The sequence below is a fragment of the Ailuropoda melanoleuca genome, chromosome 10, assembly GCF_002007445.2.
Source record: "Ailuropoda melanoleuca isolate Jingjing chromosome 10, ASM200744v2, whole genome shotgun sequence".
In the NCBI taxonomy this organism is placed as follows: Eukaryota; Metazoa; Chordata; class Mammalia; order Carnivora; family Ursidae; genus Ailuropoda; species Ailuropoda melanoleuca.
The window spans coordinates 81,416,766-81,435,239 of record NC_048227.1 but is presented as its reverse complement, the minus strand read 5'-3'; the positions used below and the strand labels follow the sequence as shown (position 1 = coordinate 81,435,239).

Below are 18,474 nucleotides of genomic sequence, written 5' to 3'. Positions count from 1 at the left end.
GGAACTTGGCCCAAACTTACTAGCATCTTCAGAGGACCATATTTAATTTCTTGAGCTGCCAGGGCATGTTTGAATGGTGTAGGAGTTCTTGGAGAGCTTTCTAGGATTGACCTTTTGATAGCTGGAGTTCTAAAACTTTAAAAAGAAAACAAATATTGGTTCAGTATGAAAGAATTGTCCTTTCCATCGCTCTACCTATTAAATGCAATATTTTTGTACTGAACAAACTCTGTTGTTGAGATGCAATTGGGTATGTGAATTAATCATATATGTGTTGTTAAGAAAAAGATAATATGTACATCACATATTCCCCAATACTTCAAAATATGATACTCCTAAGAGTGTTCAACTATTTTTTATCTTTCTTTAATCATTCTGGAGACACACATAGTGCTCTTAGGTCTTTATAATGACCATAAACATTATAAAGATCTGTTGTCATTCACAAATCAATTTGATCTATTCATTAAAACAGGCCCACAAGAGAAAACATATGTTAGCCTTTTAAAATGTACTTATTGTAACTGGAATTTGGAAGATATAATTTTTTAAAGGTTTCTTATAATTCATATTGACATTCTCTGCCATTTCTTTGAATTGGGTAAGGATTTTTTGAATATTAACATTGTTTAATCACTCTTTGGCTTCTGATCATATAATATTCCTGGGGATTTTAGAAGAAGTCCTATCTATAGATAAATTTCAAAAAGGAAACATAAGATTAAAAAAACATGAACTAAGTAAAGAACCATATCATTGTTATTCTGAATTTTATAATCAGCGAGGAAAGGAGGTTGAAAATCTGTCCTCAGTGAAGAAGGAAAGGGTTTACTGAGCAAACAGAACAACTGAATGGAGAAGTTATATGAGGACTACCTCTGCATGTGGTCCTCCATAGTCCTGCTACATAGGACATTTTGAAGAGAACTACAAAATGTAAGCTATTTTATCTACTGACTTGCCACCCCTAGGTAGTTGTAACATGCCTAGGACAGATACAGTCAACGTGGGAACATACATGATTAGATACATACAAATGTTTCAGACATTTGGAGGCTATATTCCATTAACGAAATGTAAGTAAACAAGGATAAATAATTTCATTCTTGAACCAAGGACTTACATAGCATTTTCCTTTTGAGTTTTCACAGTGTGGTCTCTATGAAATGGTGTTGTAACAGTCAATTTGTGACCATTGAGAGGTGTGGAAGTTAAAGAAGGCATTTCCAAGTCTAAGTTTTCATGGTTACCAGAAGTGTTTAAGAACTAAATATAGGAAGAAAGAAAAAAAATTACTTAAGCAGAGATTCTTTATTCAGCCCAACTTAAAAATCACACCATGATAACAAGCAAGTATGTTTTACTGACCCACTAGGTAAAATAATAAAGAGGTTAACAAGCACGTAGCATTGGACAGGGTATTGTTTTATTTCAGTTGGAGTGCAATTTGGAATGTAATTTCCAAGAAATAAAATCTAGGATCACTGCTAAAAAACTCGCAAAATCCTATGAAAATATTCTCAATAAATGCCATTTGCCATTAAAGAGAACGAGATGCACTCTTTATTAAGATTCTAAGCCTTAAAGTGATTTTTTGGAAAGTAATTATAATTTTTCTCTCATGCTGTTTTTTCTCTTTAATGATCTAGGAATTATTATGACAGAAAATTTGCATTATGTAGAAAATTCTTGAATAATAAGCTGTGTTTCTCAGAATGCCATTATTCTGGGGAAATAATAGGTGTTCCTCAAAAAGTTCCAAGGTTAAATCAGTTTGGGAAACATACATATCATAACGTCCTCCCGAAAATTCATAATGCACATCAGTGTATCAAAAACTGAGAGGTCCTACAGTAAAGAAACCAATTTTAACTGTGATTTAGTGTTTCCCAAACCTATATTCTTATATATTTAGATTTTTTTTCTGGAACATCTACTAAAGTCTTTTAGAACTAATGTTCTCCAGAATACAATTTGGAAGATACAAACAAATAACAAGATAATTTTTTGGGTGGGTGCTTCATTTGTTCATACTTAAAGCTGTCCCGAAAATAAACTCAACAGACATAATCGGAAAAATGTTATAAAGTGCCAAATTATCTATTAACTTCAATTAGTTTAGTAATTAAGGAATATAATCTGTGATAAGAATTTTAATTTCCATGTCTTAAAAAAAATTTGAAGTGAGAATATTCATGGCAAAAACCGTACTGATAAAATAGTATGGCGTAACTCAAAAAAGCCAATATTGAGAAATTAAAATTAAAACATAAGTTGTTTTCCTTGAGCATTTGTTCCTTATGTTTTCCCAAAACTTTTCCACTTAAGGATGGAACAGAACCTCTAAAATTTCTGGTTGCAGCCCAAATGCTCTCCAAACACAGTTTGGTTCCCTCCTCCCCTGGGTCAGTGAATCACAAAATAATAAGTGAACAAATAGGCAGAAAAATCTGCTAAAGTTTTTAAGGAGAGGGAAGGGATGGGAGAAAAGGAAGAGACAGAAATGTTAAACTCTAGTGCTGGAGGAAATAAAAGCCCATCCCATGCAACTAACAGTGTTTCAGATCACCAAAAAGAAAGAGAGAAAATTGTGACAAAATCATCAGTCAGCCTACAGACAGCTCAAACTTTGGGAGGCAGTATGACTTAGCAACAGCTAGATTCAACGATGGAACGGAATCAGTGAGGGCAACAGTAATTAGTCATTTGTTCCAAAGGATTAGTTTCTAGATTATTAAGGCTTGAGCGGCTGTTGAAAATTAGTAATAGCTGTGCAGAAATCGTGCTCTACCTGCGAAGGGGAGAAGGGTAGGCTTTTGACAGGGGAACGCTTGGGAGTTGAGCTGCTGACGTCAGCAAATACGAAGGAGCTAGAGTCTCCAGGGGCCAAGGGGCTTGTCTGGCCCCGCTTTTTGCGTAGGATGACCAGTGGAATTGTGCTGTGCCTCGAAGGAGGTAAGGGCTTGAGCGGGTCAAGCGAACCCTCATTCAACTTGAGTTTGTTCGCTCTCGTGCTAGGCTCTCCTGCAGCTCTAGTCACATTGCCCTCTCTCTGCTGAAGCTGTAGGGCTTTGCCTGCATGATGTTGGCTAGGTGAAAAATCTGCTTCTTCAAAGAATTCAAAACTGCTGAGATCACACCATGATGAAGAATCCTGAAACAATGTGGGAGGCACAGAACTTTGAGACGGCGTTTGCGTGCTGTGTGCCATCACCTGCAACACGGCGCTGACAAAGAGACACTGACGGCGGCCGAAACACCTGGCTCTCTTGAGAAAGAGCTTCAGGACTCACGGTTGTTCCGGTATGCTGCACGGCAGGTCTGCCATGCTGCCTGCAGGCTCCTCCTGCATATGTGCCACAGGGACCCCCCCCCATATTCTCTCACTTGCGTGCAATCCGTTGCAAACAGGAAACCTGTTCTACATGGCGCATTTTGGCAAGGGCATCCCATTTGATGGATATGCAATGAATGCTTTTTAGCGACAAAGGAAATGAGCTGAGTATCTACTTTTTAGGTGCTGCACTCATGTCTGTTTCACTAAAGATGGTCTGTCTCACTGAACCAACTGGGACTGGTAATCAATAATCAATGTTTTGTGGCGAGAGCCGTGTATCACCACTGAACTCCTTACTACTTCAAGTACATTGAAAGACTGCTCTAAGTTCTGAGTAAACACAATTCTTAATGTGCTATCCAAAAGCAAAGCGCAATTCTGGAGAAACACAAAGAAGTCACAAAGTAAAATAAGTTAAAAAGAACGCAAACATCGTTCCACAACCCAAGATCTACTTATAGGTCATTAACTTTACTGTTGTAAAAAAAATACGCTTTTTGAAGGAAATGCATGAAAAGCCACCTTTTAACTGAATAGCCTATGAATTCAGATCTTTGAAAAGACATATATGCAAAGGCTAAAATCATACTTGTACATTAATATATGCTAATAACATATTTGCTATAGAAAATGGCAATCGTTTGAGAAATGGGTTTTCTAATTCACCTTCAAAAACATTAACTTGCCTTAACAATTTTACTTACAGAATCTATAAATTGAAGTGTTTCTGCAAATTCTAAGAGGTTCTTAACATTATCCAGAATGGTGCCTTGGTGGACGATCATGCACCTTGCTGGAGAGGCACTTTCTTCAGGTAGGGAGCCAGGATCCACAGGCAGAGACGGGGTGGAGTGGTGTTCTTCCAAACAGGAAACAGGTGCGCTGTCCCCATGAGGTCTGGTGTGGTCAGCGATGGTGGTGCTGTGCCACCCAGGATAGCTGCACGTGTGATTCTGGGTCTGAGGCGGGGGTTGGGGGCATAAAGAAAGAGCGGGGAGAAGAAAGGGAGAAGGAACTTAGCAATGAAGTTGCACAAGGTATCAGATGCTGTTGGAGGAAAGATAAAAGTAGTTGCATCATCCAAAACTTGCGCCTATGAAACAGTTGTCAAGATGTTTCCTTTCATCGCTGCAAGACCCTGCTTTTTAATACTGTTACGGTCTGTCACCTCCGTGAGTACCCTCACTGTCATCGTTTTGCTAAAACTGCAAACAGAGGCACTGTGTCACAAAGTACAGGTCTCACACGGACTGTCTTCAAGATCTACTCTAACATGAGTTCCAAAAGGCCACACGTGGTTGCTGAGAACGAAGAATTGTCCTATTCTCCTTTTAACCTGCAAAAAGGCCAGGAGACTCAAGAGTTGGAGTTGATTTTATCTGCATATATTCTTGTTGCTTCTGTCCCTTCTGAATGTTACCGATTGCACTGAAGCACTGAAGGGCTGCCAGATCAGCGTGGTTAGGAAAGCAGAAGAGCACAGTAACAGAAGTCTCCTTTCAGCATGACCACGCAACAGGAGACATTGCAAAACATGAACTAAAGTTAAAAAGCGGTCGAACTAACATATGCACATAATCATCTTATTATTTAACCCCAAAGGAATTCACTCCTAAGAATTCCTACTGGGTATCACATCTCTTTTATTCTCTTTGTTGCTTAACTACAAAAGTTACAAAGTACACGCTGCTTTCTCAGTTCACAGCCCAACCACCAAAAAAAATGTCAAAATTCAGTAATGGTCCACACAGCTCTCATGGATGCAAACAAAAGAGAGTGGCCGTGTTATTGACGGAGAGCGTATCCATACCTTCTTCCCATGTATATATGGAACAGGCACCAAATCATATGTGAAATGATAAAGTTAGAAAATCTCGGTTAAGAAAAATAATAGAAAAAGAAAAAGTGTCAAATGAATAGGACCAGACAAATACAGGGCTTTGTAAAAATTGCAGATTATCATTCATTTATATCTGTTAGTTCGTCCTTGAATGCATGACAGTTCCAAGAAGACAAGAAAATCGATGGTGGCCACCACAAGCGGACTCTGCGTTTCTTTTGCCACACAAAAGGGCTATTTTGCATTTGGTCAACACACGTTGGAAGCCCAACTGCATTTTAGCACAAGCAACTTCTGCTCAAACGCTGTTCATGGATCTATAGTCTTGGTTAGTGTAATAGTTAGAAGAGAAGGGAGAAGAGGCAGAGGGCACTGGGATGCAGCTGTGGTCCCCCCATTCAAGCACATGGTTCTCTTCTTACCGGTAGCGCCTGCTGTCCTTTGAGCTCATTCTCAGTTGACATGAGGAGCAATTCTAATTCCTTTATTCGCTTTTCTTTCTCAGGGTCTTCATCATTATAGTGTCTCTGAAATTAAAAGTTGAGGGAGAAAAAAATTCAAGGGCCTGACTGGAGGCTGCAGACACAATGGCTGTGGCCTGAAGTCATGAGGGGCCGTGCGTGAAACCAACACCAACGGAATCCAGCCACTGTACAAAGCTTTGTGAGGATTATTCCACTGGTGAGGGAGCGATGCGAAATCTGAGGCTCGAGTGGGCACCCACTGATGTGCTGGGTCGGCTGATAACATCAGAGAACCAGAGAATTCCTGAGCAAGTTCACTCTACAAGTGAAGACTGGTAGCTTGCTGGCCAGAACTCCACCCACCTCTCCACTATTCCCTCTTTTGTTTTCTTTCACTTCAGTTGAAAATAAGTGTTTAAATGAAAGAAAGCATGTCTTAACAGCCAATGAGTTTCTTTATGAAATGGTCTTCAAATGATCTTACCTGAATGGCTGCAGCAGCTGGCTGAGGGACATTGACTATATTTACATGTAACGCTACAGGATATGGGACATGACTGGAGACCTAGATCAAAAAGGCAGACAAACAAAGGCCGAGTCATTCATGGTCACATAGGCTTTAGGGGACTTGGCTTCCTGAGGTTTTGCTCTAGGACTGAGGAAAACAGAATAAAACTCTACTGATAAAATTCACACACACACACACACACACACACACACACAGAGAGAGAAAAAAAACCCTCTAAATTGCCAGGCCTTTAAAAATGGCAAAATGAGTAGTTTCCTTTTTTACTTTTTAAATTTTTTTTAAAATTTTATTTATTTGGGAGAGAGAGCGGGGTGGGGCGAGGCGGGGGGCGGGCATCAGAGGGAGAAGCAGACTCCTTGCTGAGCAGGGAGCCCAGTGCAGTGCTCGATGCTGGGACTCCAGGATCATGAACTGAGTCAAAGGCAGTCACCCAATCAACTGAGCCACTCAGACAACTGCCAAATAAGTAGTTTAAGCAACATAAAGAGATTTAAAGTGCTCATTGATCTTGATGAGAAGTATGAAAAACACAATGAAAAATATAATCTAAAAAGCATTCATGAGTGTATGCAAGAAGTCATAATGGGAAAAGCTGATGGCTCTAGCTGTTTCTAATAGAAATATTTTTCCTGGAATAATTATGAGTTTTAATGAAGAGCACAGAACCACCTATGATAGTTCACTCATCTGAGGCTTTTCTGGAAAGTCTGTAGTCAAATGAATGGAACAGATGAGAAGACTAAAAACTACTTAGGAATACATTTTGAATACAATTTGCATATGAGCTCCATATTCTTGGCTAAGTTTCACCATCTGCTATTGTTAGTTGTGAGATTAAAGTTTACTGCTCTTGTCTTTATTCTCCTTATTTTTCTTTTCCCAACCATTATGGAAATTTCTTTCCTGAATAGAAATATCTGGCAATTAGGAAGGAATCACACTGATCCAAAGGAGGGTGAAAGGAGACATCAGAAAATGTATCCCAAACCTGCTCCTGACTCAGAGTAAGAAGGTAAACACGCCCAGAAGGGATACATTAAGACATTTCTGCTAGACCACTACCAGAATCAAACTTACAGAATCAAACTTGTTGAATTTCAGTGTCAAAAGGTCTCTTCTTTAACTTTATATTACACTCACTTTTCATTTTGGAAAAGGAAAACAACAGCTCGAAAATACACCTTCATTCCCCTCCTCCTTCTTCAGCAAGAGCTTGTTAAGTAAATTTACATTCAAAAGCTAATCTGATCTGAAGCACTTAAGTCAAAATCCAACAACCCCAACACCGGTCTGCACTGTGAGCTGTGCGACTCTTTGCAGAACACTTAACATCCTGGCTCCTGGGCATGTGCCCACAGATAACAACACCTCCCCCTATCTACCTCACGGGCTGTAGGTGGGGATTGAAGGGGATCCTGTTTATGGAAGTTCTCTGGAAACTGTAAAAGTGTGAGGTATTACTTCTACCTGGAGCTAAAATCACCCTCTCTCTCAGTAAGCTAAATTCTCAGAAATGGCTTACATTTTGTGCTTCAGAAAGGTGGTAATAGGAATAGTCATTGTTCACAGAGGGCTGGCCAGCCGGTGGGACATGGGCAGAAGGTGCAGTATGAGCAAAGCCCATCAAATGACTGTTCTTCTGGAAACTTGTGGCCACTGTTGGTGGGCTGGCTTTAGAAGACTCCTGCAGATAACCTTCCTGCTCGACCTTCCGACGCATTGTAGAATTCCAGTGGTTCTTGATAGCATTATCAGTTCTGCACAGAAATATATCACATAAGAATTTTACAAACAAAAATTTCAATTCAGATTAGAGTTAATTGACAGAAAACTGTTCCGAACAGAGACCTTTTCTTCTGGTCTTTTGGGGTTGTTGCTGTTTTAATTGTTTTAGTCTTCGGGACCTCTGAAAAATCATGCTTCCCCTGTTACCTAACTGAAAATCCATAGATTTTTCTCATTACCCCATATGGAACGTATGTGGATTTCTAGAAATCTTTAAATTCTTTAACCACGTTGTTTCCTTGATAAAAGAATATTTTCAGTGCAACCACCCTTCATGTGTATTCTGAATGTTCGTGGTGTAAGACTCTACTACAACTTAAGAGATCCAGCTGTTCTAGAAAATTGCTCCTTTGAGGGTGGCTTAGCAGGGCCTACCCCCCACAACAGGCACACACAGTGAAGTTTGGTGAATGATAATGATGTCGCCACTGCCTCACTGTCCGCTCTTTATCTCAAATAGCACTAGCCAGAAATTTTGAGTAAAAAAAAAAAAAAAAGGAAAAAAAGAAAAAAGGGACTTCCACCTTTTGATACCCACCTCAAACTGTTCTATAACCAGAGGTGAGAATGGAAAATGAGATACAGAAGGGAAAGATGCCAAGTCCCGATATATTTTCAAACTGCAAAGCATTTTTACTAAAGTCTTTCATTTCTCAGGAAAACAGTTTCTCAATTCAAAAAAAAAAAAAAAACCGTTTTAAGCCTCCCTTTCACTCTTTTGATGGGGGTGGGGGAATGCATGCTAAAGAAAGAGGAAGTTCAATCGCCCCTTAAATTTTTACAAGAATCAACAGCATATCCTCTCAGGCCAAATGGGACAAAAGACCTTTCCTCAACCTCTTGGCTCCTCTAAGCTGATCCTGAACCCTCCATGAGGGAGGAAATGCTCTGGACCATCACACAAGTAAGCTACCTAAACCATCAGAGCCATGGCCTTCTTTGAAAGGACCCTTTCTCCAAATCTGAAGCTCAAGAACAAAATTTATTAAATATTTTCTATCTTACATTATTTACATAAGATTTATAATGAAAAGTATCTTCCAAATTAAAGAAAATGTGTTTATAAATTGTTCAAGTGGGGTAAGTGGGACAAAAATGAGCTTCTATAGATATCTCTGATAATGAGGTCATCTTTGTGCCTTGCGCATTAAAAGAAAGCATAACGCTGACCTTATTTAAAAACCTGGAAGCAGTATGATAATTCTAGAAATACTCTATTTATTTCTTCAAAGGCAGAAAAATGAAGCCAAGTGGTATAATGAAGCAAATGTTAGTAACAGGAAAATGACAGCTGAGCTCCTTCTGGTCACTTCACCAGCTGCATGAACTCAGACCAGAGACAAGATGTCTGTCCTCAGTTTCCTTCTATGTGTTTAGAGGTTTTATAGTTTACAAAGTGTTCTGACATTCATTTTATTTGATACTAACTTTGGCCCTGGGAAGTAGGCTATTACTCATTTTGCAAATGGGACAATCGAAGTTCAGTGACTTGGGCCAGAGCTCACTGTTGGGTGGATTCTGGAAGCCCTCAACCAGAGAAATATTAAGGGCTCCTCCGGCTTTAAAACCTATGGATCTGGCATAGCTAATGAAACATGATCACTGGAATGTAATTCACTCACCATACATTTAAAACAAAATGTTCAATACCCACTCCCTCATTCTTCCCAATCAATATATTTTTTGACATATTATTACCGTCCAGGCAGTAGCTTTGCGATTTCTGCCCATCTGTTCCCCAGTCTCTTGTGTGCCTGGTAAATAATTCTGTCTTCCTCTTCTGTCCAGGAGGTTTTCTTAACTTCTGGATTCAAGTGGTTATGCCACCTCTCCCTACATTGTTTTCCAATTCTCCCCTTTAAGTGCTTGGCAATAACAGACCAACGTTTCGGACCGTATTTCTGTACAAGCTCTATCACCTTCAGATAAACACACAAAAATAACCTATGTTTTAATGTTATGTAATGACTCAGTGTAATCATTCTTCAGTGTTACAAGATCTTTAGAAAATGTCTAAGAATCTGCTTTCATTCATTGGAAATATGGGAATAAAGTCCTCTGCTTCCTGACACTTTACCTGTTTCCTCAAGTTGGGAAGCATTCAGTAAGATGTCTGGGGAATATTCTGAACTGTGACTCACACACCAATGAGGAAAGAACTTACTCTCTGATCTTCTTCTTTGGTCCAAGGACCCTTGATGAGCTCAGGGTTTAGTACTTTCTGCCATCGATGCTGGCACTGCACATCTGTTCGATTCTAGACAAATAACAAAGTATGTGCTGTCATATAGATATGATGTGATAAGCACATGAAGACTTTGTTATAGTAGGAACCATACATAGACAGTATACACAGTCAGGAACATTTTAGGGCATGTTTGGAGAGGCTACCTATCACTCATTACTTACAGCTAACAAACATACAAAGAATATATCAAAATTGCATCTAAAATTAGAAGCTCTAACTCCTTAGCAAAATAGTCCTGCCATGTGAACTGAATATTGTACACATAGCCGTCAATTTAACCTAACCTTATCCTCAGCCTGCAGAAGTACCTCTGTGAACCATGACTAAGGCTTGTTAGTGATTCCACAGGAAGGTCAGGCTTTTGTGGAAACCTACCCTAATGACTCAAGTTTGCTTCCTATTCAAACTAAGAGATGTGCTTCGATTTAGGGCCTCGAGTATTCATATTGCAGAACAAAGATGATTAAAGAGAGGCCCTATGTTACAAGCGAGTATAATCTTATAAGAAAAAAAAAGATAAATATATAATTAACTAATAGATTAAAAAAGACAAATATATGATTAACTAACAGATGGCAGAATTTGATTCACATGTGAGAAGAAACCAAAGCAAAATGACATTGGGCTGAGAATAGAAGCATCTCCTTAGGAGGAGAAATTATGTTTCTGGAAGCTGGAAAAGCTCTTGATAAGGGCTTGCAAGGATGGATGGAACATTCTAGGAGGTGACATCACCAGAGACAAAAGCCCAAAGGAGGGAAAGCAGAAATGAATTCAATGAAACCTGCTCACAGAGAGGAAGTAGGAAACAGAACCGGAGCTGTATGTTGGGGCCATGTGGAAGGACCCTGGGGGCCAGGTCGAGACAGTGTACTTAATTTGTGAGACTCTATATCACTGCTGTTGATTTGGAAAGTTCAAGGACAGCTGCATTTTAGGAAGTTCCATGTGCCAACAATGTTTGGGATGGATGGAAGAGCGGAAGGCTACAGGCAGGGAGGGCAGTTAGGAAGCCCCTCTAAATGTGTAGGGAAGAGGGAGCAAGGAAGATGGAGAGGAGGGGCTGACTGACAAAGGAATCCCAGATGCCACAGTCACGGCTTGGATGCAGATGGGAAGTGGGAAGTCAAAAAGGATAAACCAAACTTTCCAGCCGGGGTACCAAAAGTATGGCTATTGAAATAAATAGGAAATTTAAAAGAAGCTAACTTGAAAATAGCAGGAGTTTCATCATCCCTACCGTATAACAAGACATCAGAATGCTGATTTATATTATCCTGATAAATAAAAAGATAAAACAAGAGGCAAAGTTTTTAAAAAAATGGTGTAAAAATCTTTTAACAATCTATTTAGAAACCCCAATTATATGCATTACAATATAAACTATAAACTATAAGCTATGAATGAAACAGTTCTTCCCCTACTTTATATATGACATGCAAATGGGTCATGTCTTAGTGTCCACTCCCAGGACAAAATGTTGGGAGAAGATTTCCTTTTATAGAAAGAAAAAAATTACGAACTTACCGGGAGATAATTGGCAATAACTTTCCAGTCATCTGTTCCATTCTGCTCCACCAGCTTCTTTAGTTTTTCATCCTAAGACATTTAAAGTTAATCCTAGGATATCAGTCATTTACTGTGTAACTTTATTCAATCAGAGTAAAAGGGAACCAATCCAATAATCCAATCCAGAAAAAAACCCTCAAAAATACCCAAATACAACAGATACGAATGTAATATGGTGGTTTAGAGCACAGATTTATTTAGAGTCTGACAGACCGGAGTTTGAAACTTGACTCAGCTGTTGACTAGGTAGATGGGCTTGGGTATATCATTTTGCTTTTCTGGGCCTTAATACTGTCATCTATGCGGTGGGAATGTTGATGTCAATGTGGATTTGGGGGGATTCCATGAAGTAGCTATGCAAAACATTTAGCATAATGCCTGGTTCACTGAATGTTTAGTATACGATAACTATTAAAAGTTTTGCCTGATGGGGGAAAAAATAATGAACTCCAATGTTAGAGTCAATAGACATTTAACTATGGCACTAAATAGGATCTTGAGTAAGAAACAGTTCAAGTTCTGTTTTAACATTTAGCTAGTTCAACCTCTTTCATGCAAAAAGTGGAAGATCACTTTTTAGATCAAATTTGAAGGCACAGATAATGTAAGAAAAGAATTTCATTTTTGCATCAATGTAGTCACAATTTAAATGAGGCCAGACTTATCAGAACACAGAGACACTAAACATCAGGGAGAAATCTTTCAGTTCACAACTGTCTTTCTAAACATGTTCCTTCAAGTGAAAAACAGCCACATTTCTGCAAAAGTAACTTTCACACATAACGTGGGTCCTTGTAGGACACAGACACAGGAATTAGGAAACCAGTGTTAACAAGAGAACTTCTATATCTCTCAGGATCATCTACGATCACAACCTCCACGGATAAACTACGCATTTCCTATGGACCTCACTGGCCATCCCACCTGCCTATCAACAGGGGCTCAGGGTTAAGTGAAGTAGGGTGCAATGAAACTCAAGAAGAGATATATCATTTATTCTAACATAAAATCCTCTAAAATCAGTTGCAGATTTTTTGGAAAGCTTTAAAGAAAAAGCAATTTTTCCCATACACTAATAATTTTGCTCCTTAAGTATTTTTCCATCTGTACAAAGATCAAGCTTTTGATAAGCTAGCAGAAAAAGAAAGGTGGGAAGAAGACACGTCTCCATCCATCACTGAAAGCTGTTCGAATAGACATTCATGTATACGGCTCTGTGAAATGTTAGATATCACATATGTTAAATAAATCCTTTATGACAAAATGAGTTCTGGAAGTATTTTGTTTCATACTTTTGTTTTGGGAAATAGCAATTCATTCATTTGTGCAGAGAAATGGTTAATATCTTCCTTGGTATCAAGAGATTTTGGGCTCAGGGAACACAAAAATGAACAGTCGTTTAGCGCTGCCCTCTGCAGATCTCCTGGGGGAGGCACGCATGTTACAGCAGTCCTAAGTAAGAATGCGTATCCCGTGCTGGCAGGACGCATCCGACCTGCCTGGGGAATCCAGGGATAGCCTCACAGAAAAGGCGATGTCTTCAGAGGTGATAAAGAAGGAGTAAGAAGCAGTGCAGCAGCAGGACAAGAACAGAAGAGGCAGAGAGAAAAACACAGCGGAAACCTAAAGTGAGAAGGAGGGGAGATTCAATGAACTACAAAGAGTTTGGAAGCGGAAGGTATAGTGTACGCGCGGGGGAGTGGTGAGAGGTCAGCACGCTGCCTGGGCAGGCTGGGAGAAGACTTCAAAGAGCCTGCTAATGAGTTTGAGCACCTGTAGTTTAGCTGAAACATTTTTTTCATAAATTGATACACTCTAGGTTTGTTCCATGTTTTGATAACACGATTAGTTACCTCTTCCCTGGTCCACCTAGTTTTCCCCAAGTGACGCTTTCCAGACTTAGGCAGCAGCCCGTCATAGTCATGATCACACATCTCAATGTCTTCATCATCCTCGTCACTACTGTATATGCTGCAGAAATAAAAAAAATGGGCAGACGTGGACTGAAACCAGAAGACTTAAACTGCTGGGATACAAAATTTACACGAAAACTCAATCTTTTCAAAGGTTACAAAGATAAAATTGTGAAATCTTGCACAACGAGATTGTTTTCTGCATTCTGTTGCCCTAGTGTTATAAACTGGTTCTGCTGTTAGTGGTATCCACAGATACGGCCAAGGACCTGGCACTTTCTTACTGCTCTGCATGTTTAAACCTGCTGAGTCTGTTAGGCCAGTGACAAGTTACACATCTGGCAACCTTCCAACCAATGAAGGTTTAAGTCGAAAACTTAATGTTAAGGACAATAAAAGAAACAAGAGCCTATGTCCTCCATATAAGCACATGCCCAAAATCTTTGGCATACATCACATCATTTAAATAATATTTCTCCAAAACAATAAGCAACTCAATCACGTTACTCCAAAGGGGCTACTGTTTTATTGAGAGAAAAAGAATTCAAGAAGTAACACACCCAACAACACAATTATAGTCACCCCTTAAAGGTGAGAAGACTAAGAGAACGTAAAAAGAAAGTATTTAAGAAACCAGAGGAAGGATAAGGCCATCAAGTCATCAGACTGCTTTGTACACAACATTAACATCCAACAGCTCAAAACTCGAGGCCAGTTGATGTGACTCGTGGCTGTGATGACAGTGCTCAGTTTCCTAACTAACTAAATGACTAAGGCCACTTGGTAGTCACACTCTTACTTACTTTTTTTTCTATTTCTGACTGAATGGTATTTGACATCTCTTAAGATGCACCTAATTCAAAACTGAGGGTTTCCCCCAGATGGGTTTAAAAAGAATGCATTAGTGTTTTGAAGAGAGCCTTTCTTTTACCTAGTAGACCAAAACTCTGAATTTTGATGACTTTTGAAGTAACTCTACACTTAGTGTTTATTAATCATATACTTAATAGATGACAGTAATGTTACAGACAGTAAAATTTACAGTTTACTTTTAGTTATAATTTTACTTATAAAACATAAGATGTACTATCTTAAATAAGATATTAATATAATATAAATGTACCTTAAATATCTTAAATTATACTATCTTAGAAATTTCACTAAAATTTTTCATTGTAATATTGAGAAATCCACCAAACTGAGAATAAAAATGACATAAAGCAACATCATAGTGCCAATTATTATTTTTAAAAAGGAAATTTATATTTATCTCAGGTTTTGTCTTCCCAAACTAACTTACAAGTATATATTACACACTCCTTACAAGTCAAGCAAAAGCGTTTTCCAAAAATCCTGAATTTGAACTTCTTATAATTTAAAACTATTATTTTGGGCACAATCTGAAGGTCCAGGATGCATGGTGACAAGCAGGATGTGATCCAAACTCCAAATGCCACCATGAAAGAGATCCCTAAACTCTACTATCATTTTTTGTTGAGCTTCTATTCTTTTAAACAAGAGTCTCATCCTGTTCTCCACTGTCAACAAGAGGCTCTAAACAACTTCTGATTAATAAATACAATAGATTCCCATTAATAAAAAACACAAGCATCAGAAGATATATATATATAAAATAATCCCAGAGCTGTAGGTCGGCATCTTTCGAACGGTTCACAGGGTACTCCTTGGAAAGCCCCCAAATGAAGTGGCACCTTTATGAAATATCAAGGATACCAAGAAAAGCAGAGTAATATGAAAAAGGAGTCACAGATTCAATCCACTTTAACGTTTTAGGCTTGGCTGGATCTGGAGATTTTCAGAAGTGAGAACTACATTTTCCAGACTAGTAACTGGACATCTTTCTCCTGGAAACAGCTCACCTCTCAGGAACAAGCAACAAATACGGCGGCCCATAGGGGGCAGCCAACGTCAGGTGAGAAAGGATAGGCATCAAATAAGACTAGAGTTGTGGAGGCTAAGGTGCCGGTCCTAATTCTGCCTCCACTTCCCTGCATGACTTGGACAAATCACTTCCTCTCTCTCAGGACTTCAGTTCCTCGCCTATACCTAAGGGCTTGGATTCATTAGTAAGGTACTTTCCAGTGTTAATAAATGATGATTTCATGTCTTCCGTGCTTCTTCAAAATTCAGCGCAGAAGCAGAGATGTGCAAAACCAGTCTTGGGGGAAAACGTGGTGTGGGACTTCTGCAAGTCCTGAAGGGACCATAAAGGGAGCAGGGCGAGCTCAGGGCCGCTCACAGTCTGCTCCTGGGGCCATCGGCAGGTTTGGCACCCGCCGAGCTTTTGAGCTTTGCATGCGATGCCCTCGCTCTAATTTGTCCCGGTAGCCTAAGTAGCACGACTAATTTCTACTAAGGACCTGAAATAACTTTTCCTTTATCTGCTCTGACAAGCTCTCAGACTCAACAGTCGGAGGACTTTCAAAGGTTGATTTCAGGCTTGATGAACTCGACTCCCCACCTGCTAGACCTGGTGTGGTTACAAGAGTACAACTATGAATATTACATTCTGTCAAGGAAACAAACCGTGCAAAGAAACGAAAAAGAAAAGAGGTGTTGGGGGTTGGGAAGAGGGAGGGGAGCGGGAGGAAGTGCCTTGTGGCCGCTACTGTGATTCTAGAAAAGGGGTTCAGACTCATTTCGCTGACCTGGTTAATAATCCCTGCCGAGTTGACGCTCGCCCAGCAAGAAACGGCTTTGAGCCCGCAGCCGGGTTTCTCTTCCCCCTGAGGCCGGTTCAAGGCTCCCACCCCTCCCGGCTGCCACCCTTCTCCGCTACCTGGGAGCTGCAAGGAACCTGCGCGGCCCCGCCCCACCCGGCTAGCAGAGATCGCGGGGCGCGTAGTCTCCACCGCGCCTCCTCCCAGCACCCCTTCCCAGCTTCCTTCTCCTCCTCCTCCCAGTTTCTGCTCTCAAAAAAATGGGTGGCCTCGGCTGCTCTGCTGTTAAGTCCCAAAGGCGAAGGTGAAACCACTTCAGGGGCAGCACCCCCGCCCCGCGTGGCCAGGCCCTGGGCGAGGCGTGGGGAGCCCAGGGGCTCCCCAGGTCGCCTCCCTTTTTCTCCCGCGCCCAGCCATGCCTAGGCGCTGCTCCCCGCCTGGCCAGGCCCGGCCGAGGGTGCTGCTGCACGGCCCAGGCCCACACCCACGCTCCTTGCAACTTCCCCGCGCTGCGCGGAGACAAGCGACAGCCGGTTAAAAAACAAATAAGTCCATGAAAAGTAAACAACCCGAAGGAAAAGAGGTTGGATTTGCTTTGCCTCCAGAAGCTTATACCAAGAACCTCTGTGCGAGGGTCGGCCCGTCACCCTTCCTCCGCCCGGGCGACCTAAGGCGGCGGGAGCAGGGCGTGGGGAGGAGCGGCAACCCCAACCGCGCCCACGTGTGCGCGCCGCGCCGGGACCTCTTGCCCCAGCGAAGAGGCCGCGGGGATTGCGTCCTAGTTGCGCGGCAGCGGCCTTGGGTGCTGCCCGCCTCCGTCCTTTCCATTGAGTGGCAACCGTGACGGCCGCTGAGCTTGTCCCCGCACCCGGCGGCTCGCAGGGAACTCCGGCGCGTCCAGTCCGGGAAGTCCAGAGACCAGGGGAAGCGGGAGGGCCAGCGACTGACAGTTCGGACGAGTATTTCCCTCCTCCTCTCCCTCTTCCCCTCCGTGCGGCCGCAACGTGAGGGGACTTCACCCATCATCCCGGCGAGCCTCCCCAAATGCGGGGACATGTGCGGCGCGGACGCGTGAGTGCGTATGAAGTGCTTGCATAAGAAATAAAAGCCTCCCAGAGTACTGTGATGAGAGCCTTCAAAACCGGAGCTTAAAACAATTTGCAAATGTAGAGACCCTTTCCCTCCCTAAAATCTTCTTTGCAGCCGCCTGTCAGCTGCCGCTCTTCTTCGCCTCCATAAAGAATGAATGAAATTTAAGGGAACTACCTGCAGCTACCAAACAATCCGGCATTTTCCCTATATCTGCCATATGCTCTCCACTTCCAAGTCCAAACATATCGCAATGCATCCACCAATTACGCTGCGACTTCCTCGCCGACGCCCGCGGCATCAAGCCAGGGACCTAGTGGTCTCCCCGGGGCTGGTGGGCACCTCTCTGCCCCCGGCTGGAAGGTGCTGCTTTTTGCCCCCTAAGAGAAACGTATCCCCGTGCAACTTGCAAAATGAGCCTCAGGGCGCGCTTCCTGACGTCCTGATATATTTCCCGCATAGGCTCTTCCATTCATTAGTTTTACTCGCGGCTCCTGCTGCGGAGGCAGAGAGGCTCTAGGTCCTCGAAGGATCTGACAGCCCCGCAGAAGATCCGGGAACGCATTCCACCTGCTCTCCAAGCGCCTGGTGCCCCGCGCGCCCCCGCCCGCGGCCGCCCGTCCGGTCTCCCCGTTACCTGTGTCGGGGTCTCCGGGCCATGGCGCGGCGGGCGCGGGGCTCAGCTGGGAGCCGCGGGAACCGCACGGGGCTGCCGCCTCCCGCTGCCCGCCGCCTGCCTGCGTCCCTCCCCGGCTGCGCAGCGGCGTTCCGCACCGCCGGGGCGAAGTTTCTCAGGAGAAAGAGGAGGAGGAGGAGGTCGCGGAGGAGGAGGAGAAGGAGGAGGAGGAAACAGGTTGATATTAAAATGTAAACTCTGTAAACAGAGATGCCATCAAACAAAGAGCTTTGGACACTCCCCCTCCCGCCAAATCTGGCGCCCCTGCAGTGCGCACGCGCCCTGCCCGCCCGCCTCCGCGGTCGCCTTGGCTGCCGCCCGCCGGGCTGCCGGGCCGGCCCGG

At 42.2% G+C, this 18,474-nt stretch overlaps 1 protein-coding gene across 2 annotated transcripts in view; it reads right to left on the bottom strand.

Annotated features, from left to right (window-relative positions):
• The window catches only part of MYB (MYB proto-oncogene, transcription factor), a 34,271-nt gene extending 15,827 nt beyond the window's left edge, over window positions 1-18,444 (bottom strand). The window contains exons 1-12 of one of the 2 annotated variants that reach the window (XM_002915076.4): window positions 18,093-18,444; window positions 13,626-13,743; window positions 11,731-11,802; window positions 10,120-10,212; window positions 9,654-9,874; window positions 7,693-7,927; window positions 6,126-6,206; window positions 5,600-5,704; window positions 4,042-4,296; window positions 2,792-3,154; window positions 1,124-1,266; window positions 21-135 (exon numbers count right to left, since the gene is read on the bottom strand). In XM_002915076.4, the coding sequence (XP_002915122.1) occupies window positions 21-135; window positions 1,124-1,266; window positions 2,792-3,154; window positions 4,042-4,296; window positions 5,600-5,704; window positions 6,126-6,206; window positions 7,693-7,927; window positions 9,654-9,874; window positions 10,120-10,212; window positions 11,731-11,802; window positions 13,626-13,743; window positions 18,093-18,115 (1,824 nt within the window). In that variant the 5' untranslated portion in view covers window positions 18,116-18,444. The remainder of the gene's footprint in view (window positions 1-20; window positions 136-1,123; window positions 1,267-2,791; window positions 3,155-4,041; window positions 4,297-5,599; window positions 5,705-6,125; window positions 6,207-7,692; window positions 7,928-9,653; window positions 9,875-10,119; window positions 10,213-11,730; window positions 11,803-13,625; window positions 13,744-18,092) is intronic. The other variant, XM_002915078.4, reaches the window with a different exon arrangement.
• Between the last annotated feature and the right edge of the window lie 30 nt (window positions 18,445-18,474).